The sequence below is a fragment of the Chiloscyllium punctatum genome, chromosome 22, assembly GCF_047496795.1.
Source record: "Chiloscyllium punctatum isolate Juve2018m chromosome 22, sChiPun1.3, whole genome shotgun sequence".
Classification (NCBI taxonomy): Eukaryota; Metazoa; Chordata; class Chondrichthyes; order Orectolobiformes; family Hemiscylliidae; genus Chiloscyllium; species Chiloscyllium punctatum.
In genome coordinates, this window is record NC_092760.1 from 21,329,094 (window position 1) to 21,356,159 (window position 27,066).

Genomic DNA, 27,066 nt, shown 5'->3' on the forward strand with positions numbered 1-27,066 from the left:
TATCAGAGCAGTTGGAAATTCGACTGAATACTGTTTAATGATCTGTGAACATCCACACTTATGACTTTATGTTGGAGGAAAGATCATTTTAACGTAGGTAGCCGAAAATAAGGTGTCATATCAGGAAGAATTTCTTCACACAAAGATCTGCAACAATCTAGAATTCTCCCCACATGTTGAATCTTTTTTACTATTATTGTTCACTTCTGGGATATTGGTGAGACTGGCTGGGCAGCATTTATTGCCTGTCCAGAGTTGCCCTTGAGAAAGTAATGGGTGAGCTGTCTTCTTGAACTGCTGTACTTCATGTGCTGTCGGTAGACCCACATTGCCCGTAGGGAGGAAATTCCAAGATTTGACCAAGTGACGTTGAAGGAACAATGATATATTTCCAAGTCAGGATAGTGACTGGCATGGAGGGGGACTTGCAGGTGGTGATGTTCCCTACCTGTTTCCCTTTTTTTCTTGGTGGAAGTGGTCATGGATTTGCAAGGTGGTGTCTAAGGATGTTTGGAAAATTTCTGCAATGTATGTTGTAGTGGTGGGTGGAGGGAGTGGATGTACTTCCAGTCAAGCAGGCTGCCACGTCCTGGATGGTGTCAAGTGTCTTGTATTCTTGGAACAGCATCCATCCAGGAAAGTGTGGAATGTTCCATCACTCCCCTGACTTGGGCGTTGCAGGTGGTGGTCAGGCTTTGGGGAGTCAGAAGGTGAGTTACTGCTGTAGTAATCTCTACCTGCTCTTGTAGTCACCATATTTATATGGTGAGTCCAGCTAAGTTTCTGATCAATGGTTAACCCAAGGTGTTGATAATGGGGGATTCAGTGATGATAACACCATTGAAAGTCAAGGAGCAGTGGTTAGACTATCTCTTATTGGAGAATGTTATTGCCTTGCTTTTGTGTTGCGCAAATGTTACTTGCCACTTGTTAGCCCAAGCCTGAATATTGTCCAGAACTTGGTGCATTTGAATATAGACTACTTTAGTATCTGAGGAGTCGTAAGTAGAAATATTGTCCAGCCATTGGCAGACATCCCCACTCCTGGTCTTATGATGGAGGAAGGTAATTGATGAAGCAGCTGAATATGGTTGGGCCTAGGAAACTTTCCTGAAGAATACATGCAGAGATGTCCCGGTGCTGAGGTGACTGACCTCTGATAACCACAACCATCTTCCCATGTACCAGGTATGACTCCAACCAGCAGAGTTTGCCCCTGATTCCAATTAATTTCAGTTTTGCAAAGGCTCCTTGATGCCACACTTGGTCAAATGCGACCTTGATGTCAAGGGCTGTTATTGTCACCTCATCTCTGGAATTCAGTTCTTTTGTCCATGTTTTACTCCTGTAATAGGACAGGAGTGTCAGTGAGCAGGTTGTTGTTGATAGCTCTGTTGATGACATCTTCCATCACTTTATGGATGATCAAGTGGAAACTGGAGCAAAGACTGGCTGGATTGGATTTGTCTTGCATTTATATATAGCACATATCTGGCAATTTTCCATATTGTTGGGTGGAGGCCAGGATTGTAGATGTTCTTGAACAGCTTATATAGGAGTGCAGCAGGTTCTGGAGTACAACTCTTCAGTACTATTGCCAGAATGTTGTCAAGGCCCATAATCTTCACAGTATCCAATGCCACCAAATGCTTCTTGATTTCACATTGAGTGGAATGAGTTAAATTGGTTGAAGACTGGTATCTGTAATTCAAGAGAGAAGGCTAAGGTGGATCATTCACTCCGTGCTTCTAGCTGAGGATTGTTGTAAATGCTTCAGCCTTATCTTTTTATCACTGAGGAAGGGAATACTTGTAGAGCATCTTCCAGTGAAAAAGTTAAAAATCACTCAACACCAGGTTCAGCAGATTTATTTGAAAACACTAGTTTTCGAGCTGCTGCCTCTTCATCACATGGTTCTGTTAATAACCACCTGATGAAGAGGCAACACCTCAAAAACTAGTGCAACCAAATAAACCTGTTGGACTTTAACCTGATGTTGAGTGATTTTTAACTTTGTCCAGCCCAGTCCGACACCTCCAAATCATGAGTCACTTAATTGTCCACCACCATTCACGACTGGATGTGGCAGGGCTGTAACGTTTAGATCAGATTGCTTGGCTCTTTCTATTAGTTGTCACTGTGCTGTTTTCCATATAAATAGTTCTGTGTTGCAGTTTCACTAGGTTGACATCTCATTTTTAGGCATGCCTAGTCTGCTCCTCGCATGCCGTCTTGTACTCTTCATTTGTATCCGGGTTGATCCCTTGGCTTGATGCTCATGGCTGAGTTGGGGAAATGCTGGGCCATGAGGTTGGAGTATGATCCTGCTATGGTTGAAGGCCCACCATGCCCCATGGATGCCTAGACTTTAGTTGCTAGATGTGTTCAAAATCTGTCCCATTACAACAGTATCATTTAGTTAGATAAGGGTAGTAATGGATGTGGAAACAAAGCAGGGAGATGGACACAGACCAGTCATTATCTTAAACGAATGGCAGAAGACTCAATAGAATACACAAATTACTTCTGTTCCTATATTACTTAGATCTCTGAGCTTCTACAGTGTCTTTACTCCATGTGCTACATTGAATAGAGGAGACTAAAGACAAGACAAAATAAATCCCTGAGCAAATAAGCAGAATGGTAAATCTAATGTCAAGAATAAAGAATCATATGTATGAATCATAAGTGTATCCGACTAATAAAATATTTACACAGACAATCACACTCATTATTAATACTTACACACTCCATATCAAGGGTTTGGCAACTCTTCTGACACTCTGTACCAACACTGTCAGCTGAAGCATTATTGCAGTCAAAGTAAACCATGGGAGCAGGACAGGCTGGAAAGCAGAACCAAAAGTGAGTTTAGGAAATCCAAACAAAAATAGTCTGTCTGAATAATTACTTTTCTTCAAAATGTTACCTTGAAATTTTAATTCTTTTCCAATGCACTCAAGCTTCCCTTGATTGCAGGTACTAAAATAAAATAACAGGATTTCAACAAAGAGTTCAGCTACTGCTACACAGTCAAATAATTAATTAATTAACTTCATAAGCTCACCACATGGCATCTTCATCATGAATGACCTCTCCTGCTGGCACTGTCAACCCCCTATAATAGCATGGACACCTGGAGGGTGGTACACATTTGCCAGTTTCCTCCATGTAGGTTCCATTAGCACAACCACATCCATCAACTGGCTCAAAGTCAATCTCACATGTTTTATCTGGGGCTCCTAGGGACTTGCACGTACGATGGCAGCTTGTCATACTGTGGCTGTAGATCAGAGTCTTGGGACAGGTGAGGTATTTGACTAAAATGAACAAACAAAGGGAAAAAATGAGGAATTTCCAACCTACCAGTTTAAAATAAATAAAATAAACATAATCTTGTTTTGTGAAACATTACTTCAGAATTTAAAAGGCACCAAAGAGAGAACTGGAGAATGAGGCAAGCTGGGCAACTCTTGGGAGCTACTACAGGCATGATTAGCCAAATGGCCGCCTTATGAACTGTAAAATTCTACAATGTCCGCTAATAACACAATGTGTTACTTTAAGTTTAGTTTTTATTCTGGAGGCAGATAGCAGTAGCCAGGAAAATTCCTGGCTTGGCCTGCTCATTTTGAAGTGTTATGGACCAGACCAAACCACCTTGAAATATATGAAGGTTGACCCCAACCTTTTCTTTATTTTTAAAGGCAAGTGTAAGGTGTTTTGTAATGCATGAAATTTGATTGATCAAACTACCAAGCATGAAGAAAAGCACATTTTATTTTCACTATAGTGTAAGAATACAAGTATGCAATTCTGGTCTCCCTGCCATAGGAAGGATGTTGTGAAACTTGAAAGGGTTCAGAAGACACTTACATGAACGTTGCCAGGGTTGCAGGATTTGAGCTACAGGGAGAGGCTGAACAGGCTGGGGCTGTTTTCCCTGGAGCGTCGGAGGTTGAGGGGGTGACCTTATAGAGGTTTATAAAATCATGAGGAGCATGGATAGGGTAAATAGACAAAGTATTTTCCCTGGGGTTACAGAGTCTAGAACTACAGGCATAGGTTTAAGGTGAGGGGCGAAAATTTAGAAGGAACCTATGCGGCAACTTTTTCACATAGGGCGGTGCATGTATGGAATAAGCTGCCAAAAGAAGTGGTGGAGGCTGGTACAATTGCAACATTTAAAAGGCATCTGGATGGCTATATGAATAAGAAAGTTTTAGGGGGTTATGGGCTGGGTGCTGGCAGGTGGGACTAGATAAGGTTAGGATATCTGATCAGCATAGATGAGTTGGACCATGTTTCCGTGTTGTACATCTCTATGACTCTAAAAGAAACAAGTATTGGAATAACAAATCTATTGGAAGACTTAACAGACTAATAGATCATTTAACTACTAAAGAACAACTGTTCCAATATTGTAATATTCCATAGATACACTCATGGCAAACGCAAATTCAGTAAAATAGATTGCCTCACATGTAATTCTCCAAAGCAGGAACAGAACCCAACATTTTAGCTGTAATCGAGAGAAATAATAGCTTCCACATCCAGCTTCAAGACTCCAGCAATGCTGGAAGTTTAACTAAAATCCTGGTTCTGTGGGAGCTTGACCCCACCTATTTGTGCTGCTTCTATTGTTCCAGCTAAAAAATAAATGCAAGGTCTGGCAAGATGGTTACTTTATTGGCTTGAAACAGACTGCGCATCACCTCTGCCTCGACCTCCCTTCATTTTAAAAACAAACAGGACAAATTACACTTCTTAAAGCCATAGTATCATCACAGAAGTAGGTGTTCATAAAGACAGGGTTTTGTTTCCTGACGGGAGGAGATACTGGCTGCATTCAGGCTATCCAACCAGGAAAATATTCAGAGGCTCCCAGGTGTCAAAGGAAGCCTCACTTTGATTCTGTCAGACTTTGTCTCAGGAATAAAGTAAAATCTGTAACAACCTCTAGCTCTTCCTCCTTATACCCACCCCACCACCCCCCCCCCCCAACCCCACACACTTCCAGTTCATGCTGTTCTGTACCTTTCCACTCACTCCCATGATTTCTTAGACTCTTAATGCCACACTCTGCCTCCACCTACCCCAGTGATTCATCCAACTGTCTATGCCAAGCTATACGAGAGGATGTGAGAAAAATAATAGGGCAAGAATAATAAAAAAAAACTCTAAATATGTTTTATTATATGCATAAACAGGAAGAAGATAATAAAGAAACAGTACAATTGATTAGAGATCATAAAGAAAGCTTGCATGGGTAGGGGATGACACGGGCATGTTCTTAGTAAATGTTTTACACTGATTTTCACAAACGTGAAGGACCAAGCAGATGTGTTTAGGAGGAAGAGTATGAAATATTGAATGAGATAAGCCTGAGAGAAGAACTGTGAAATACTTAGCAACTTATAAGTGGATAAATTATGAGTCCTGGATGAAATACATCCCAAGTTGCTGGAAGAAGCAAAAGAAATAATAGCAGACTTTGACATAACAACCTACAAATCAGGAGGGGGTAGGTCATTAAGTCTCTCAACACTGCTCTACCATTCAATGACATTGTGTTTAATCTAACATAACTTCAAACTCAAATCCACATTCCCACTTACCCCCAATAACTTGTCGTCCTTGTTCAACAAGCACCTATCTACCACTGCCTTGAAAAGATTCAAGAGCTGTACACCCACCATCTTTTTAAGGTCAACCATCATCTCAGATCCTACCTGACCAGAGGCCAGAGTGCTGGAGGATGTCAATCATCATTGCTTCTTTAGAAACAGAATGAGGGATAGACTGAGTAATGAAAGGCTGGCTGGTCTACACTCTGTGCGAGAAAAATAATTTTTTAAAATTCTGAAGCACAGTAGATAGGCATGGATTAGTTAAGGACAGTTATTGTAGATTGTTAAAGGGCGGTGGCATCTGACTAGTTTGATTTGAATACTTTGAAGCTAGGAACGAGAGGCAAGAAGATATACATTAAGTGTGGGACACTAAGAGAGGACATAAGACTTGAGCTGATTGCACAAATATGTTGGGGCAAGGCCACTGTGGGACTTAAAAATAAGGATTAGAATTTAAATGTTGTACATTTTGAGCATCTTGTGCCAATATAAGTCAGTGAAGAGGCTGACAAACCAGTAGGATAGAATATGAGTAGCTTTTTTAGTTAAATCTAAATTCATATAGAGGATACCAGTAGCTTAGTAGAAGAGTTAGAGTGTAAAGATGCACAGTCATTTAAAGTTGGAAGAATGAGGTTTGCTGATGGATAATGTAGGATTTATATTCTGTTCAGGGTTTTTTTTCATTCATTCACAGAACGAGGGCATTGCTGGCTAGGCCACTATTTATTGCCCATCTTTAATTACCCAGAGGGCACTTCAGAGTCAACCATATTGCCATAGCTCTGTAGTCACTTGTAGGCCTGGCCAGCTAAAGACAGCAGTTTCCTTCCCTAAAGGACCCTCGTGAATCAATTAGGTTTTCCAACAATTGACAGTGATTTCATGGTTGTTATTAGATTAGATTTTTTTAAAAGTCTAAATTCAAATCCCCCCATCTACATCGATGGAATTCAATCCGGGTCCCCAGAACATTACTTAGGACTCCAGATTAATTTAGTGATAATACCATTTTGTCAGGACGTCAAGGCTGAGGACAGTTTACTTCCATCTCAGACAACAATAAGATAGAGGGAGTGTTAATGAATCTTGCATTACGTCAAATCATGCAAAGCACTGATAAATAGCGTAACTTCAGCATTACCTTTTATGGATTTTTCTGTATATAGAATGAGGCTGCAGTAAATCCAGGGAGGATTTGGCCTAATGGCATTATCACTGGACAATTAATGCAGAGACCCAGGTAATGTTCTTGGGACACATGAATAAATAAAACAAAGTGAATGGGCAAATGTTTCAGTTATTGCAATTAAGCTGGCTACGCTTGATGCAGGGATAAAGAAAGAAAAGTATGACTTGCATTTTTTAAAACTCTTTTCATGATCTTGGAGCACTAACTATGATATAGCCAATGAAAGTATCATCACTGTTGCGAGATAGGAAAGACATCGCCAATTTGTACAGAAGTTCCACAAAATCCATTGGAATGATATCTAAATAATGGAGTTTATTTTTTATGATGTTGATTGAAGGCTGAAGATTGGCAAATATACCAGAGAATAGTCTGCAGTTTTTCTTCAAAATAGTGCCATAGGATCTTTTACATCCACCTGAAACAGTAGGTATGACCCCATTCCTGATGAAGAGCGTATGCTCAAAACGACTCTTCTGCTCCTTGGATGCTGCCTGACCGGCTGTGCTTTTTCAGCACCACATGTTTTGACTCTGATCTCCAGCATCTGCAGTCCTCACTTTGCACCTCAACAATGCATCAGCTCCCCACTTCTACATTGGATTGTCAGCCGAGATCTGTGTTCAGGCCTTGCAGTGGGATTTGAAATGACAACCTTTTGATTCAGAGGCAAGCGTGCTACCACCTGAACCACAGAACACACAGTAGTTGATACTGTTATACTTACAGCATACATTCATCCTCCAGTTGGAAATGATAATCCCTTTAGTTGCACAGGCCTGAACATAAGATGAAAGGGCAGCACACATGCAGTCCTCACTTTTTTCACAGTTACAGCTGTCATATTTACATTGCTGCAAAATAAAAGTCTCATATCATCTTATACTTTTAAGGTGTCAATTTTACACTAAGATAGAACAAAGAAACATGCCTTCAAACGAAAACACTCCACACAAAATATTTGCAAACTAAAAGCAATTGTAGGAGTTGTACCTTTCTGCTGTCTTTACCCATTTGAATGATAGCATCCATATTGAAAATTTCAGAAAACAAGTAACCGGCTTGACATTACAAACAATACATAGCAATAAATATCAGGTTCGATGACATGGTAACTTTTTGTACCTCAAAGTACTGAATAGGGTTGACATGCGAATGGCACTGAGCAAATGTAGAGTTGTCATCTAATAGCAGGCCACACCAATACTTAGCATACTTTTCTAGAAAAATAAAGAAGAAATTAAAATAATTATTTTCAGTGGATTATTTTGCTGCAAAAATATTTCCTCAAAGTGCATCTTAACCATGATGGAGCAGAAATTCCACAGGATTTCACTTCTCTCCAAATGTAGCTGTCAGGAAACCACAAACACCACTGTTGTCCCATACCCTAGTAGATATTACATTTTGATATGTATCATATATCAGCATACCTATGTCAATTCTCACTTTGGGTTCATTTGCACATGACCTGGATTCTATCTATTAGCTGCTATATCACTGTGCACATTGGCCTTGCACAAAACTCCATCATGAGCGATGGATCATATTGTGACATCTCAAGATATATCAAGCCACTTAAAGCTACCAACTGGCTTATCAATCTGGACTTAGATAAATTTGAATACAACCACTATCTCTTGAATATATCCGCCAGGTTTATGGAATGCTCATTGTTGGCTCTGTGTTATATGTGCCTTTGTTTTTTTGCCCTTTGACAAGTGTATGTGGCTGGCATATTGATGTCAAGAGCCTTTGATGTTTTCTTTTTCAAGCTAATTGAGGGGTGGGAGGGGAGGAGTGTTTTAAAATTTTAAAAAACTTCATTGTTGCCACTGGCACTTAAATGATCCTGTGAAAATGATTAAGAATTAAACTGAGTGAAGCAGATGTTTTTATAATGACTGTATCATTGTGTACAGAACATCCAAATTGATATATGTGTGACCAACAATACCTTGGATTTTCAGATGTTCTGCCTTCTGAAAGAAGAAAACACACTACTGCTGGTTGTCTATGGGGAAAATAGATGTTGCCATTCATTCTGGGAAACATCAGGTTAATGTAACAGGAGACTTCTGATAATCTTCCATTACTATTGTTGTGCAGTGCTTGACCTGGAACTTGGCTGGAGACAGTTTACAATATAGTCTGCCCACAGGTTCGATAGTCTTCCCATCATCCATGATGTTTCTTAGTCAAATTCAAAACTGGCCTTTGTTTATCCCAATAATTAGCAGATTAATGGCAGATGGCAGATTTCATTCTATGATGACATCTTACTCATTAATGTCAACTTTTTCTTCAAATAGTTATATTATTGATATTTGTGCTGTGCTGGTATATGACTGAAAGAATTAAAAAAAAACTACCTTGCAGAGGGATATTTAGTGGCACACAGTTGTGAACTGCTACCTGTGAACTCATAAGGACTCAAAACTGGTAGTTAAACAAAAGAAAGGAAGGTATGTGGGATTACCATCCATCTGTTCGAGAAGCAAATTCATCTGCAAGGTAAGCAAAGGCAGCACAAAGATATTGTTTATTCATTGAATCTCTGTCTTGAAAGAAATCATTAAAACACCAGGGACAGCAGAAAAGGAGAATTATAGACATACTCTTGTCAGATATAAATCATTATGCTAAAAACAAATTATAGTTTGTAGCGCAATTAGACCTGATAATACATACCTTACTTCATTCTAATTATATATTGCAATTAAATAGGCATACCTATGTAGCGATTGGTTAATTGTACTCCTATTCTATGCATGATATAAACCAAATCGGTGGTAGTGACTGGATTTAGATAACTGCACACCTCTTAACTGGTATATATTAATTTCTTGTAACTGAACCAAAGAGTACGACTGCCTCTGTAATCCTTTCTTCAAAGTCTCCAGGGTATCCTGTTTAGATACTCTGGAGTCCTATTGTGAGAAATAAGGGCCCTTTTGAACATCTGGTTAATTTTTGTCTGGTAACTGTTTGTGGATAAGAGTCAGAAGATAATAGGCCATTAGGATATCAGACCCTGGAAATTCTTCCAACAATCTTGGGAGCAGACGATGGCTACTGCTAGGTCCTCCATGAAGGCAAAATTGATGATCCAGTGAGTATATTTTCACTTGCAAAATACTTACCAACAGTTTATATTAGTCTAGAACAGAGGTCCAACAGAGTCGATCCCATTCAAACTTAAGAGTAGACTCGACAAATGGAGTTGGCAGTGGAGGGAGAATGAATGAATGATTTTATTGTCACATGTATTTTACTGTGAAAAATGCAATAAAATACAGTGAAAACTTCCACTGTCATTATGATCCGACACCATTTTGAATAGTTTAAGAATAATAATAAAAATAACTTAGAATCCATAACCCTTCCACCATCACCAGCATAGGACCTAACCAACGTTGAAGTCGCTGCTTCTCAGACACTATCTTTCATCACTGGGCCTACCTCGCTGGCATCACCTCTACTGATGTTGCAGCTAATGCCAGGTCCCATGCTCACTCATCCACCAGCTACCTCCTTGACGCTGCTGTCTGCCCAATTTCTGCCCCAAATGAGAGTTGAACCTGGGTCGCTGCACTCAGAACGCTGCATCCTAACTACCTTGGTACGAAAGTGCGGGTGGTGTAGGAGCCAAGGATAAAGCGGTCAGACCTACTGGAAGCACAGGTGGTTCAGACATCCCAGAGCAAAATGTTTGAGCATCTTAGCTGGAGGAACCGTGAAAATAAAATGCAGAAATCCGAAAAAGTGAACATCGAGAAAGCAGAATACAGTTCACCTAAATTTGGGGAGGAGAAGTATGCCGCTTCACCTCACCAGCCAACACAAAGTTGATAGATAATATTAAATAAAAGGATGGCAGGTGTATGATTCTCCCTAATGCTTAAAGATATGAGATGTGCATAACTGGTGGTAAAGATAAAGCTACAATAATGCAGCAGCTTAAACAGGAATTTACCGAGAGTTTATCATTTTCTGGAAATTAGGACTTTGGACTTAACTTATCTGTAGGATTTCCTTTTTATTAGTCACAGCCGAGTCAGGGGAGGCAAGCTTCCCTGCTGAGAAAGTGGGCCTTTTGCCCGAGATTTTGATCACAAATTAAATTTTCTGTACCTCTCACTCCCACAAGTAAGATTTGCTGCATAAAGTTAAAATCCGAGACTGGAAGAAAGTGTCTAGACGGCTTTATTGTGTAGAAGGAAAAAAGAACATAAATTACAAGAGTGTTCTTGTACTTTACTGAGGTAATAAATCATTTCTGTTTGAATGTGAACTTCTCAAGTGCCTGCAGTCACTGAACTAAATATTAACCCTTCCTTTGTGATCTGGTTTTGCATTTGTTTTTGATCCTTGTTTGTTAAATGTTTTATAGGTAATATATTTATATTTATGTTTTGTTTTCTGGAGATTGAGGTCTGGAGAAATGTTTTGTAGCTTTGTGACTGTGATATGTGCCTGTGTCATTTTTTAAAAAAAAATGTAAAATTAAATTGCAGATTTAACTGTTGGGATTTTTATCATTGTTGTGATTCTTCCAGTTAAAGTAGAGAATTGTGGTGAAATCCAAATTGATTAAAGGAATGTAAAGTCCTCAAGATCTGTCCCTTTTAAGGACCTAACAGTGATGGCCAAAAAAAAAAATGAAATGTTTATTTAAAGTCAGAATGTTAAAGGTTTTCTGGTGAAAATTTATCTCTAGATTTTAATTACAGCTGTATAAAATCCAATTGAAGGAAGGATAATCAAGATAAATAACAGAACTTATTTCCTCCTTTCCTTACAATACTGTTTTGTTAGCAAGTTTTGTGAACCTACTTCCAAATTGTATTTAGTTTTAGGGAACAGTTGTAGATAAATTGTTATCTTCAGAATTATTAAGGGTGAATTATCACATTTGAAATTTGTTTAATGTACTTCCAAACACAATTGTAACACATGGGTGAATCTTTAATTCAGCATAATGAGATTTACTCATGTTAAATATTTATAAATGTGAATTGATTTTTTTTTAGAAAATAAGGAAAAAATTGAATTTTGAAACATTTTATTTGAAGTATCTGAAAAATCTGTTTTGAAATCTGAGAAAGCTGATTTCAAAGAGCTTGAAGCTAAAAGTTAAAGCAATAATGAATGTAGTTTTCTTCCTTTGTTTAATAAAAAAAGCTCCCATCTCTAAACTGAAGGGAGGGGGTGTAATTTCTTTCAAGACATTTGCCCTGCCCCCTTTAAATCTGTCTTGAGAATTTACAATGCTTAAGATGTTGTAAATTTTGGGATTCTGAATTGTAAGAGAGATTTGGATTAATTAACACATTCCTCCCAAAGCAGGATGGATGGAATTTGATGTTGCTTTTCAGATACAGCAAGGCAGCTTCAAGAACTTCCGAATCTCTATAGAGTGGAGGAAAAAAACACACACATTGCTGAAAAATGTCATCAGATTCTGAAGAAGGGTCATCGGACTCAAAATGTTAATTCTGATTTCTTTCCACAGATGTTGCTAGACCTGCTGAGATCCTATAACAATTTCTGCTTTTTGTTTCAGACTTTCAGCATCTGTAATTCTTGCAATTTTTTGTTTTAATATCCAGAGTGATTGATTTGTCAAGTAAATTTTGAAGAAAATAACCTCATCTAAGAGAAAGAACAAAGTATATTATTGCCTGGAATCAAACAGAAATGTTTGATTTTTGTTTTTAAAAAAATGTAAAATTAAATTGCAGATAATTTAGAGGAGATAAGAGGAAAATATTTTTCACCCAGAGGGTGGTGGGAATCTGTAACACACTGCCTGTAATTGTGATAGAGACAGAAACCCTCAAAATATTTAAGATGTGCACTTTCAGTGCCAAAGCTTACAAGGGAAATGGGCAAAGTGCTGGAAATGGGATTTAAATAGTTAAGTGGTTGTTTTGACCACTGTGGGTGTGATGGACTGAAACACCTTTTTCTCTGCTGTAGGTCTCTCTGATCCTATCCCAGGAAGGTGCATTCCAAAATCCCAGGAAGCCTGACTTAAATAAACAATAAGTGACTTCACCACAGGAAATGGCATCACCAACCCAAAGAAACCCAAACATATAAATAGAAAGCAGGAATTTTCAGCATTGCTTCACCTGAGGCCCACTGAAGATGTTACATAATAGGGTAATGAAACGTCTGGAAATGAACCTTCCAGCTCAGCGAGCAAACCTACATCCAAAACCTCAACCTGAGCTACAAATCTTCTCAAAACTCTAATAGGCAATCAAAGTACATCCATGTTAAGCCTATAGGTTGATATTTTCATGTTATCATTTCTGCTATAGTCTATTACAGTGAATTGCCTACCAATTGCTGGTGGAAGCTTATTTTGTCTTTCTTACCTTTCTTATACATCATACACATGGGCCTTGATAGCCAGGTCATGTTCCTGCTCCATAATACTCCATTTTGTCTAATTGTGAACTTTACAGGGATGAAGATGTACATTATTGAATAAATTATTAATGCATTAAATAATAGCATGATTAACATTACAGAATCTGGAACACTTCTATTAGTCTTATTTTCTCAACTCTATCAAGCTTTGATTTTACCCTTTCAGCTCATCACTTAAAAGCAGTAAGCTATAGACTCACCATTTACGACACTGAGGGAGCAAGGGTTTTCATGAATGTCTCTTCTGTCAGGGCAGCTAGCTTTAGTCTTCCAGGTATTTGCGAAAGCAGCAGATGTTCCTTCCACAAGACCACTGACTATTTTAAATTCATCATTGAGCACATTGTTGAAGTTTCCACAAAGACCTAAACGAACACAAACAAATAGTATAATGTGACATTGTTTTCAGCAATGCAGCATTTATGAATACTTAGAATGGCTGTATGGTAAAAGTACAAAAGTAAGGTTGTAACTTACCACACACCCGACTTTTAAAGACAGAATCCAGTCTTATATAGAGTTGCATGATAGGCACCAACTGTACCTGGAGCTGCAGCCCAAAAGAAGTATGAATGATAACATGGAAAGTTGACGGCATGAAAATAGTGAAGTTAACTGTGAAAACAAGGAAGTTGAACATTTAAGAATGGATATAACAGGTTTCTTCAAAAATGTAAAACACACTGTCAGAAGAAAATCGTTCAAAACACATTCTGCAAATTACTTGAATTTTAGAGCAAATATGAAATCCATCTCAAAGCAAAATAATATTGTCCTCGATGATTTTTAAATTATTTTTGTACATTGTGCCCTTCCGTCACTAGCCCTACCACCTCTGCCTGTTGTACTTTTATTAACTCTATTAAAGTTTGCAATTTTTTCCATGGGATGTGGACATCACTGGTAATTCCAGTAATTAACGCCAGTCCCAAACATTGCAGACCCACTGAGTGACTATTCACGCATTCAGAAGAGAGATTTGGGTGTCCTAGTGCATAAAAGGTATGTATGTATGTTAAGGAAGTAATCAGGAATGCTAATATGTGTTATGTTTTATTGTAGGAGAATTCAATGCAAGAGTAGGGAGGTTATGCTTTAGTTATACAGGGTATTAGTGAGGTGCATCTGGACTACTGTGTCCAGAACTAGTCACTGTATTTGTGGAAAGATGTCAAATATAATGGAAGCAATTCAGAGAAGGTTTACTAGACTAACACCCTGAATGAGTGGATTGCCTTATGAGGAAAGGGTGGGCCTATATCCTCTGGTGTTTAGAAGAGTCAGAGGTGACTTAGTTGAAACAAACTAGATCTTGAGGGACTTGACTGGGTGGATGTTGAGATAATGTTTCCTCTGGTGGGAGAATCTAGAAATAAGGCTCATACTTAAAAATAAGGGAGTACCCATTTAAAACAGAAATGAGAAAGTATTTTTACTCTGTGTAGTGAACCTTTAGAATTCCTTTTCTCAAAAGGCAGTGGATGGAAAATCTTTGAATATTTTTAAGGCAGAGGAAGATAGATCCTTGATTACCAAGTGGATGAAAGATTATTGGGGGTATGCAGCAATATAGCGTTGAGGTTAAAATCAGCCATAATCTTATTAAATGGAGGAGCAGGGTCAAAGGGACGAATGGCCTATTCTTATCCTTGTTCATGTTGGACATCTCACCATCTGCACCAAAAGTACCTGCTGTGCCAACCAATGTCTTTTGTAATTCCTCTCTCTCTCTCTCTCTCTCTCTCTCTCTCTCTCTCATGCTAGGAGGAAAACAGCCCACTGTAGGGTCAAGGCATCTCCTCATCCTTTACGTAGAAACCATCCTGACTCTGATTGCCCTGAATGACTGACAAACTGTCTAAGCTCCTGGATTGGTTATTGGAGGCTGCTTTTGACTTGCTATGTTGGGATCCCTGAGTGAAAGCTATCCCCATTGAGTTGATGGAGGGCTGCTGACTGCCATGACAGGTTCACCAAGTGGAAAATGAGTTGTTGTTCTTCCAGCTTGTGCTGAGCGTTGCTGGAGCACTGAGATAGAGATGTTGGCCAGAGAACATGGTGGTGTTAAATTAGCAGGCAACTGGAACTTTTTAGCAGACAGAACATAGATATTCTGCTAAGTGGAGATCACATTGTGAGCAACGAATGTAGGAGATTATCTGCACTTCTCACAATCTAAAGTGCTGCTTCATCTGGAAGGTATATTTGGGCCCTTGGATGCTGATGAGGGAGAGGTAAATGGGCAGGTGTTACACCTTCAGTGGTTGCAGGGGAAGGTGCCATGGGTCTGTGGGAGGTGTTGGGAGTGAAAGAGTGGACCAGGGTGTCTCATAGGGAACAGTCCCTGTGGAATGCAGAAAAGGGAGGAGAGGGAAATATGTGGCTGGTGATGGCATCTCCCGGGAGGTGGCAGAAATGGCAGCTGATGATCTTCTGGATATGGATGCTGATGGAACGGCAGATGACGACCAGGGGAACCCTATCACTCTTTTGGGATGGACGAGAGGGCATGACAGCAAAACACAGGAGATGGGTTGGACCTGGTTGAGGGTCCTTTTGACAATGGTGCTGGGAAATCTCGGCGGCTCCCTTGTCGAAGCTGGCCTTATCGGACCATATGCGACGGAGCAACTGGGAGAATGGAATGGAGTCTTTATAGGGAACAGGGCATGAGGACATCAATCCAGAGCTGCCAAGAATGGTTCCTGAGCTTTGACCTGCACTTGGCAGACAAGGGGATATTGGTGCCATGCTTTGTTAGTAAAGTCCTGGAGTTCTCCATGTGTGGGGTGTTGCACAGGCAGGATTTGCTCTTACTCCAGGATCAGGAGTATGCCATCCTGCTCTCTGGTGAAAACAAGCAAATGAATTTGTGAGCTGCTGAGTTATCATACAGGTTCACTGATCAGGTTTTAAGATGGCATCAGTGTCAGAAATCCATGACCTATATAAAGCCCATTACACAGTACTTGTGGTCAATGTGGTGTCCACTCACGAATGTGGTTGCTTAAGATGCTCTTACAGGTAAAGAGATTGGGTATATTTTGTGCTTAAAGCAAAAAAATTAATGATTTTTGCACATGACTTACCAAAGGTTAAAGGCAATTCTGTAAAGATTCCATTGACAGACACACGGCCATTGGGGTTAATTGTAATGATCTGTAAATAAAGGACCAATACATTCTTAATAAAATTATGTTTAGACCTTGGTACTCCCTTAAATATATATCAAGATATTTAAATAACAAAAACAAATTTTATATACTTACAGTTTGAGATCTATGATCAGTCAGTGATACAGACTTTAAGCATGTTTCAGATTCTGTAATACCACATTGCTGCAGCTCTCCGAGGACAGTGAAGAAAGTATTTTCGCAGTCCTAGAGTGATGGATTAGAAGAAAGAGACCAAATAACAACTTTTAATGAAATCATCCACTTGCATGGCACTTCAAACTAAACCTCATAGAGAGTTGAATATTTTGTTGAGTTAGTACTTCTGGAAGACACACACTTTTAGATGAAATGAAAACAGAAATATACCAATGCCAATCCTCTTAAGTAACATCTTTATTCTAGTGACAATCAACAACATTATTAGCATGTTAGCTTGCTGGTGCTGTTAATTTTCATTTTGCTAAAACCCAAGTGAAAGTGATCCTTACCTTAGCAAGAACATAATGACAATTCCCATGAAATGTGTATTGCTTTTCATCAAATGTATTAATATGAGATCCTCCCTCAACAGAACAGATCCCAGGGCAAGATAGATCAGTACAAGACCACTGTCCTCCATTACAATTGCTGTCAGATTAAAAAGTGTTCAATATCAGTATTTTCCTTGGATGAAAATCAAGGAAAAAATGACAAAAGGAAAAATTCCATCTAAAAAAAACATGAACTTTATGATTTTTTTTGTAAAAGTCAAATTAATTACCATTTACTGCATTTGGTGGAATAGGACTCTCCAGGTGCATAAGATAATCCATTGTAGGTACAGGGACACTGTTCTTTTGGAATGCATCCAGTGTTGGAAATATCATCAAGAACAGTATCTACAATATAAAGTTTTGAAGTTACACATACACAGATTCTTAACATGCAGATTTTTCGTACTTTTAAAATGATATGATTCAGTTACTTCGACTGTTATTATCATGTTGTCTCTTTTTATTTATTATTGTAATCCCACTTTGTAACACTCTGAAGAGCCTCTGCTATAAATTTATTTTTGTTTGTGTTTAATACAACACAAATCATTGTTTCTCTAACAATACTAATCTAATCTAATCTAATCTAATCTAATTAGATTAGATTACTTACAGCGTGGAAACAGGCCCTTCGGCCCAACAAGTCCACACCGACCCGCCGAAGCGCACCCACCCACACCCATTCCCCTACATTTACCCTGCACCTAACACTATTTAGCATGGCCAATTCACCTAACCTGCACATTTTTGGACTGTGGGAGGAAACCGGATCACCCGGGGCAGGTGCAGACACGGGGAGAATGTGCAAACTCCCCGTGTCTGGCAGGTGGGCCTATATTGGATTGGGATATCTGGTCCGCATGGATTGGTTGGAATGAAGGGTCTGTTTCCATGCTGTACATGTCTATGACTCTATGACTTTATATGAGGCGGGCACATGTATCTTTCTATAAAACTGATGTTACATCTTCTCTATGATAACATTAAAAGTAACGTAACACCCAAATACTTTTCGTATATCAATATGGCACAACTAGACAAAGCTTACGTGGCACAAGCTCATCCTTTTTGTTCCTGAATTTTTTTCAGAATGTTATAATCAGCATTTGATGTTGATTCACAGAGTACTCAAGCAACCTTAAGAACATTTAATATGGAGAAGCATAGGCAGGCAGTGCTTGCCTGTTTACAGGTTCTGTTCTGCTTGAACAAAATTTCACATAGGCTTTGTACATTACTGTGGTGGCTGAAGCATCCATTATCCCTCTTCCTACCATTTTGAATGTCTTGCTATTACTTTTTATGCATAAGGGATTTACACAATTTGTTGTATTACAATTCCTCTGAAATATCAGGTCCTGAAATTTAATCATGATGGCTACCTTAATTATAACCCTACTTTTATTTCAGTTAAGGTAAATCTGAAAATATTGATTTCAATAGTATTAGCAGTTTGCTTTAGATAAATATAAGTACAGTATAGCTCCTGCCTCAGTGATAAAGTCAGCGATAAAGCCTTGCCAACACATCTTAAAATCATGAACACGGTAACCTAAGTAAACTTGAAAATATAAAGAAAACATTGAAAAATGCTGGAAATCTGAAACAAGAACAGAAAATACTTAGAGTGAACAGTTCAGTCACTATCAGTATGGGTGAAGGACAGTTAAACTTTTTGATTCTGATAATTAACTTGCAATATTCCTTTAGATTGTACTAGCTGTGCTAAGGTAAATTTTCATGTCAGCTTTTAGTCAATGTGCTTTTGACATATAAACTCCTCCCCCTTATTAAACAAGGGAAAACCATCACATACAGTTAGTATTCAACTGAACAATATTTTGAGGCATTGTATCTTACTTGGAGCACAGAAGCAGCCATCAATGCAGTGGTCCTCACACATCCGGCTCCTATCAGGATTTGAGCATGTGTCTGCACATGGAATACCACACTCCTCGTAGGTCATATTAAACTGGCAAGTCTTCTCTGTAATAGAGATACAGTGCCAACATTTAATATATTCATAATTTCCATGAGAAAATAATGGTTTTTGTGATTTTGTTTGGGGAGATTGAGGTTGAGCAATTTTAAATTACTTGCCACACATTTCTTTCCTTCTCCAGTTGCTAGGTTTACCTCCAACATGAGCACATTGTCTAGAAAATTCTGATAAGGTATTACACATGCAGGATGATGGATCTTCTAAATCCTTGCATAGGCACACATCCAGCATGCAGCTCTTGATAAAAGGTGCTATATCTAAGATATCATAGCAGTTGGAAAAACCTGGATCAGTCAGTGCTCTTTCACACATGGATTCCTGAGGAGAAAGGAAATTATTAAGTAAAGGCCAAATTGTGCATCAGTGTTTAATTACATACAGTCATAGAGTCATAGAGATATACAGAATGGAAACAGACCCTTCGGTCCAGCTTGTCCATGCTGACGAGATATCCCAACCCAATTCTCATCCCACCTTCCAGCACCTGGCCCATATCCCTCCAAACCCTTCCTATTCATATACCCATCCAGATGTCTTCTAAATGTTGTAATTGCACCAGCCTCCACCACTTCCTCTGGCAGCTCATTCCATACACGTACCACCACTCTGCCCTCATCAATCCTCTTTGTTACTTCATCAAAAGACTCAATCAAGTTTGTGAGACATTAGTTCCCATGCACAAAGACATGTTGACTATCCATAATCAATCCTTGCCTTTCCAAATACATGTACATCCTGTCTCTCAGGATTCCCTCTAACAACTTGCCCATCACTGACGTCAGACTCACTGGTCTATAGTTGTCCTTACCACCTTCCTTAAACAGTGGCAGCACATTGTTAATATGTTTCGTAACAAAGATGTGGATCACCGGTGTATGAGATGCTTGCATCTTTCCTACAAGTATATGCATCAAGTACTCATGTCTATATTGAGTTATGATGTGGAAGTGCTGGTGTTGGACTGGGGGTGGACAAAGTCAAAAATCACAAGAACCAGGTTATAGTCTAACAGGTTTATTTGAAACTGCAAGCTTTTAGAGCACTGCTCCTTCGTCAGGCAGCTAGTGAGAGAGAATACATTGGACACGGAATTTATAAGTAAAAGATCTTGGGGTAGTGACTCAAAAGAAATTCTGGGATTTACATAATAATCATTTGAAACCTGTCTTCCATTCTAACTGATTAAAAACCTAATAGCCATCTTGGTTTGTTCAATATATTTGCATAAGTTGTATGACCCTTTGATCATTTACTTATAAGTTCTGTGTCCAATGTATTTTCTCTCACTAGCTGCTTGAGGAAGGAGCAGGGGCTCTGAAAACTTGATGTTTCAAGTAAGCCTGCTGGACTGTAACCCGGTCTCATGTGATTTTTGACTACATTGAGTTGGAACAAGGATCTCTCTATCCTAATCACAGAGGACCATATGGACCAATGAATTATTATCATTCTAAACATCAGCTATCCTGAATGTTAAAATGTATAAAGTTAGCACATTGTCATTTACAATGGGTCCCTATGAATTTAAAGGACAGAAGTGTGGCAGCATTGTGGCTCAGTGATTTAGCACTGCTGCCTCACAACGTCAGGGATCCAGGTTTAATTCCAGCTTCTGGCAACTGTTTGTGTGGAATTTGCACATTCTCTCTGTGCCTGTGTTGGTTTTCTCCAGGTGCTCCAGTTTCCTTCCACAGTCCAAAGGTGTGCAGGTTAAGTGAATTGGCCATGCTAAATTGCCCACAGTGTGCAGGGATGTGTAGATTAGGTGCATTAGTTAGGGGTAAATGTAGAGTAATAGGATAGGGGAATGGGTCTGGGTGAGTTACTCTTAGGAGGGTTGGTGTGGACTTGTTGGGCCAAATGGCTGGTTTCCACCGTGTAGGGATTCTATGATAAATGGGACCATTAGGCCATACATTAGCTATAATCGTTTATGATGTGTCTATATTCTTGATCTATACTATTCCCCTCTCTCTTCACCTCACCTTATCAACACAACATTTTATTCCTATTCCCTTCAACTGTTGGGTTATTAATCCAGTGACATTAAAGGCATCATAGAATCCCTACAGTGCAAAAAGAGGCTATTCAGCCCACCAGGCCAGCCCCGAGCCTCCCACTCCTTATTTACTATGGCTGATCCACCTAGCCCGCACACTTTGGCCAAGTTAGCTGGGCCAATCCACCTAAACATTTTTGGACTGTAACACACGGACACAGGAGAATGTGCTAACTGTACACACAGTCACCTGAGGCTGGAATCAAACCCAACTCCCTGGTACTAAGAAGCAGCAGAGCTAACCACTGAGCCACCAAAATTGACATTACCACTATGTCACCTTCACCAAGATGGGATAGGAAATCAATCTGTGTGGACCTTAAATGCAGACAGCAGACAGGTCAAATGGCCTTCTTCTGTGCTATGTGTACTATAAAAATAGCTTACGCTTGAATAATGTCTAATTGGCGTGGAAAAAGGAGTAGATAATTAGCAGAAGCAAATGTTTAAAATAAAATCTCAGAGCTAAAATGGATTCAAGCCAAAAGGAGGTTAGATTAATAAGAAACATCGACTCACAAACGTTGAACAATTTTTGTTTTGTTCAGATGAAGGTACATCATTGCATTGCTCCTTGGGATCGTTCAGTTTCTGTAAATTTCCATACTGGATTGGAGTCAGGTGGTATCCTTTAATCAATAACAATCAATAAATAAACAACATGAAATAAAACTATCTCATCAAATGTGATGGCTAGTACCCTTCATACGTACCATTTGAATAAAATTCATTATCTCGTATGCCATTGAAATCACCACAGAGTCCACATGTTGTGTTGACAAACTGTTGGCCCAGTTCAAGCTATTGCAAAACATGAAAAGGAAAATCAAAAATGTACTATGAGCTGCATCAAGTAAATTATGAAGAATAGAAGTTTTTGTCTGTCAATGGGAATATTTTAGAGATGACACTGCAATATGAGGCTCCAGGTTCTGTTTTGGGTGGGCTGGCAATGTGGAAGTGTGCACTGGAGAGTAGACAGATTATGAATCCTCTGAAAGTTTACCACTGATTTTGAATCTCACAGACTTTCTGATTACTGCACTCCAGTAAATGCTTTCTCTGTGAACTTTATGCAGCTGATCTTGTGTTTAGCAGCAAGGAGATTCCTGCATCTCCATTCAAAAGTGGCTGGTGTGCAAATCCTGGCATCTGCCTTTGCCCCAAATTCCTTGACAATTTACACAAACCTGTCAAACTCAAATGTAAAATTAATATTTGATCAAGCTTCAATTGTTCTTTGTGGAAGAGATTTGCGGATTTCTACATTTTTTTTCAAAAGTGCAATGGTTGCGCTCTTGTGCAACCCCACGTTATAGAAAAATTGCACTTTAGAAACAACACTGAAAGTATTGGCGATATAATTGCGTTACAGCCAACACATGTTTGAGAAACAATGTCCCCAATTCGTCAGTCGCATTATAGCGCATTTGTGTTAATGAAATGCCCATTATAGCAGAATGACCTGTATCATCTTTTGTGTATAGAATTGTTTCTTAATTTCTCGCCTGATTCTTAGACCATGCACCCAGCCTTCATCTCAACATTAGAACAAATAGCTTCTTTTTATCGAACCTATCTGTCCCCCTAAGTTTCCTAATACCTTCAATGAAAATTTTGATGTTCAACATTTTGCTCAGACATCTTGTTCCCAATCATGATGTCCATCAAGTTTGGGCTGTAGCATGATTCAGTGAATGAGTAGAAAATGGCCTTGTAGGATTATTTTGAGTAATCCTAGAACTAAAATGTCTGGCTTTGTTACACACCAACTCTGCATTGTTGGCAGCAATTGGCCTGGGTTGGATGATTAACAGACAGAAGGAAGGGCAGTGGCAGAGTAGTGAAGGCATCATTATCCATTGATCGTACATTCACTGAGGCACATCGACCAGTCAATACAGGGATCAATCCTGGTGTAATTCTGTTACCACTGTAGTCATTCAGCTAATTGCATTAATCAACCCCAACATCCCCACCAGTACCCTTCTCCTGACACTCTTGTTCATTTGGCTGAACTTGTCCTCACCCTTAACAATTTCTCCTTCGAATCCTCCTACTTCTTCCAGATGAAAGGGGTAGCCATAGGCACCTGTATGGGCCCCAGCTATGCCTGTCTCTTTGTTGGCTATGTAGAACAGTCCATCTTCCGTAGTTACACCGGCATCACTCCCCACCTCTTCCTCCGCTACATTGATGACCGCATTGGTGCCACCTCGTGCTTCCGCGAGGAGGTTAAGCAGTTCATCAACTTCACCAACACATTCCACCCTGACGTTAAATTCACCTGGACCATCTCTGACACTTCCGTCCCCTTCCTAGACCTCTCCATCCCTATTAATGATGACCAACTTAACACTGACATTTTTTACAAACCCACCGACTCCCACAGCTACCTGGATTACACCTCTTCCCACCCTACCTCCTGAAAACATACTATCCCATATTCCCAATTCCTCAGCCTCCACCATATCTGCTTCCAGGAGGACCAGTTCCACCACATAACACACCAGATGGCCTCCTTCTTTAAAGACTGTCATTTCCCTTCCCACATGATTGAAGATGCCCTCCAGCACATCTCATCCACGTCCCGCACCTCCACCCTCAACCCCACTCCTCCAACCGCAACAAGGACACAACACCCAGGTCCTCATCTTCCACCCACCAACCTCCGCATAAACCACATCATCCATCGATATTTCCGCAACCCACAAACAGACCCCACCACCAGAGATATATTTCCCTCCCTACCCCTTTTCCACCTTCCGCAAAGACCATTCCCTCCGTGACTACCTGGTCAGGTCCACACCCCCCTACAACCCACCCTCCCATCCTGGCACCCTCCCCAGCCACTGCAGGAATTGCAAAACCTGCGCCCACACCTCCCCTCTCACCTCCATCCAAGGCCCCAAGGGAGCCTTCCACACTATCAAAGTTTCACCTGCACATCCACCAATGTCATTTATTGTATCCGTTGCGGTCTCCTTTACATTGGGGAGACTGGATGCCATCTCGCAGATCGCTTTGGGGAACATCTCTAGGGCACCCTCACCAATCAACCCCACCGCTCCGTGGGGCCCAACATTTCAACTCCCCCTCCCACTCTGCCGAGGGCATGCCAGTCCTGGGCCTCCTCCATGACCACTCCCTCACCACCTGACGCCTGGAGGAAGAACGCCTCATTTTACGCCTCGGAACACTTCAACCCCAGGGCATCAATGTGGACTTCACCAGTTTCCTCATTTCCCCTTTCCCTCACCTCACCACAGTTCCAACCTGCCAGCTCAGTACCATCCTCATGACCTGTCCTACCTGCCAATCTTCTTTCCCACCTATCTGCTCCACCATCTTCTCCAACCTATCACCTTCATCCCCAACTCCATCCACCTATTGTATTCTTAACTATCTTCTCTCAAGCCCTACCACCCCCTCCCATTTATCTCTACACCCCAGAGGCTCTCTGCCTCATTCCAGATGAAGGGCTTTTGCCCAAAGTGTTGATTTTCCTGCTCCTTGGATGCTGCCTGACCTGCTGTGCTTTTCCAGTAACACTCTAATCTTGACATAAATCAACCCCTTGTTAATGAGTGACACCATGTATATTGCAATTGTTTACATCAGTTAGGGCACAGAATAAAGGATTCAATTCAGAAATGATGGTTCTAACACAACTCTCCAGTTGCTTAGATGATACCCTAAAACTAAAGGAAGAACCATGTCACCACAATCATCTCCATTGGTACTATCATGATGGACTTATCTGCCTCAGGTAAATTGGTAAGGATAGAGTCAAATATGTTTTTTCACCTCTTGTTCATTCTCTAACCACAAATGCATGTCCAGCCATCAGGTATGCCCTTTGTCACTTGGCCCAGGTGATGGTCCCACCATGAGTACATTCTGTTGGTCTTGTCAACCTCCTGCTTTCTTCAAGTGCTCAATATGGAGGAAAAATGATTCATGATCTGATGTGTGGGGGAGACTATGGTTGGTAGTAACCAGCAAGAAATTTATTTGACCATGTTTAATCTAATGTATTGAGATGTCATGGGATCTGGAGTCAATTCCATCTCAACTGTGTACCATTATGTTTCCACCTCTGATGAGCCTGTCCTGTTCAGGCTGAACATAGCCAGATGTGATAGTAGCGGCGACTGACACATTGCCTATAAGATATGGGTGTATAAGATATGGGCCTATAAGATATGGGTCTATAAGATATGGGTCTATAAGAATGAGTCTGTCGGGCTGTTATTTGAATAGTCCATGAGGTAGCTTTCCCAACTTTGGCATGGTTGACAGGGTATGTATTTGTTATTTCTGATGCCTTAGTAAATGCTAGATGTTCCATCTGATTTTGTTCCTTTTGATCAGAATTTGCAGCAGTTAGATACAATTGAGAGGTTTGTTCTGCCATGTCGGAGGGCATTTATGAATCAATGGATCTGAGGTCACATGCAAACCAGATGGTGGGATAGCAGATTTAGATACCAGATGGTATTCGTGAACCAGATGAGTTTTTCCAGCTTTTAAGCCTGGATTTAGGAAGTATATTTCACCATCTGCCGTGTAAGATTCAAACTCTTTAGTCCAGAGACAATACCATCACGTCCATGATTTCTTAGTTAAGGGTTGGAAAATGGTGGGGTATATTCAAATAGCTGCTAATGTAATGATGCACGTACCGTGAGGGCGTCACCTCCATTCCAAATAAGAGTCAAGCCAATCTTTGCAGTGATTCGAGTGTAATTACTGACTTTCTCAATCACAATCCCAGAATGGGCGTAAGGTAATGTCACACTACAATAAAAGAAGCAAAAAAAATTATAAATGTTTTCAACATGGCCTTGAATTTAATTATTTCAGAAATATATTACAGGCTTACAAAACAAATTGTTTATTTGTTATTTTTATTTGCAACTCTATCCAACAGATTTAGCTCCTGAACAAATTACAACCTGTCCAAAACCATCACTCATACTTTATCATCCTTATCCATTATCCCATCCTCAGCAAACCACCAGAGAACTTCTTTTTCTCATGTAATTTATTTGTTTCATAAAATATCAGCATTTCTGGCAAGGTGTGTATTTATTGCCTATCCCTAACTTCTGTTGGGAACATAATGGTGAGCCACCTTCTTGAACTTCCACATATGGTCGGTGCAAGTTCCAGGATTTTGATTCGGTAATAGTGAAAGAAGCTGATGTATTTCTAAAGCCAGCATGTGGGTGCATGACTTCAAGGGAAACTTGCAGGCAATGGTGTTCCTAGGCATTTATTTTCTGCCTTGTCATTCTAGGTCGGAGAGGCCACACATTTGGAAGGTGCTTTGGAATGCTCATCAGCAAGTTACTGCAGTCGATAGAGTCAGCATAGACAGAATCCCTTTTGCCCCTCATTGTCTGTGCCAGTCATCAAGCATCTATGTGCCACAAGCAACTCATTGCCAGCCATTAATGGAGTCCATTAGCAGCTATTGGTTCTTCCAGGCTGACCTTTACCTACTCCTTTCCCTGCCCAATTGTTTTGCTCCTTCTTTGAGCTCCAACTCCACCTATTGTTTACTCCTCACCATCCTCCCACCCCAACTTCAGGATATCAACCAACCTTTTTCTAGCTATAATAAGTTCTGATAAAGGTCACTGGACTGAAAGTAATTCTGCTTTCTCTTCACAGATGCTGTGAAGATTCAGTAATGGAGTGTCCTTCAAAAGTGAGACTTGAGGAGTTTCGGCTATGTTCACTGGTAAGAAGAAGGTAATGGCTGACCTGCTGGAGCTGCTCAAGATGGTTATGATGAATGATTTCATCAATCAGTAAAATTGTAACAAGACAACCAAATGTAAGATCACAGGAGGATTAAGAGGATAAGTTTGAGAAAATTCACTACACAGAAGTGATCAGAAAGTCGTTGATCCAGAAATTATTTTCTCGTTTGATGTTTGCAAAGAGAAATGTTATGGTTCAGAGAGCATGAGCAGGACAATAGGATTGGATTGTGGTTCTTGTGGGGGAAAAGACTGCTGT

General features: G+C 40.0%; 1 protein-coding gene across 1 annotated transcript in view; it reads right to left on the reverse strand.

The window, feature by feature from the left end:
- The window catches only part of LOC140493876 (uncharacterized), a 172,247-nt gene that overhangs the window by 132,829 nt on the left and 12,352 nt on the right, over window positions 1-27,066 (reverse strand). The window contains exons 4-19 of the mRNA XM_072592870.1: window positions 25,722-25,836; window positions 21,750-21,837; window positions 21,556-21,665; window positions 19,076-19,295; window positions 18,836-18,961; window positions 17,203-17,320; window positions 16,931-17,069; window positions 16,536-16,646; window positions 16,356-16,425; window positions 13,744-13,881; window positions 13,467-13,631; window positions 7,951-8,045; window positions 7,553-7,679; window positions 3,068-3,320; window positions 2,930-2,982; window positions 2,746-2,846 (exon numbers count right to left, since the gene is read on the reverse strand). Coding sequence (XP_072448971.1) covers window positions 2,746-2,846; window positions 2,930-2,982; window positions 3,068-3,320; window positions 7,553-7,679; window positions 7,951-8,045; window positions 13,467-13,631; window positions 13,744-13,881; window positions 16,356-16,425; window positions 16,536-16,646; window positions 16,931-17,069; window positions 17,203-17,320; window positions 18,836-18,961; window positions 19,076-19,295; window positions 21,556-21,665; window positions 21,750-21,837; window positions 25,722-25,836 — 2,029 coding nt within the window. The remainder of the gene's footprint in view (window positions 1-2,745; window positions 2,847-2,929; window positions 2,983-3,067; window positions 3,321-7,552; window positions 7,680-7,950; window positions 8,046-13,466; window positions 13,632-13,743; window positions 13,882-16,355; window positions 16,426-16,535; window positions 16,647-16,930; window positions 17,070-17,202; window positions 17,321-18,835; window positions 18,962-19,075; window positions 19,296-21,555; window positions 21,666-21,749; window positions 21,838-25,721; window positions 25,837-27,066) is intronic.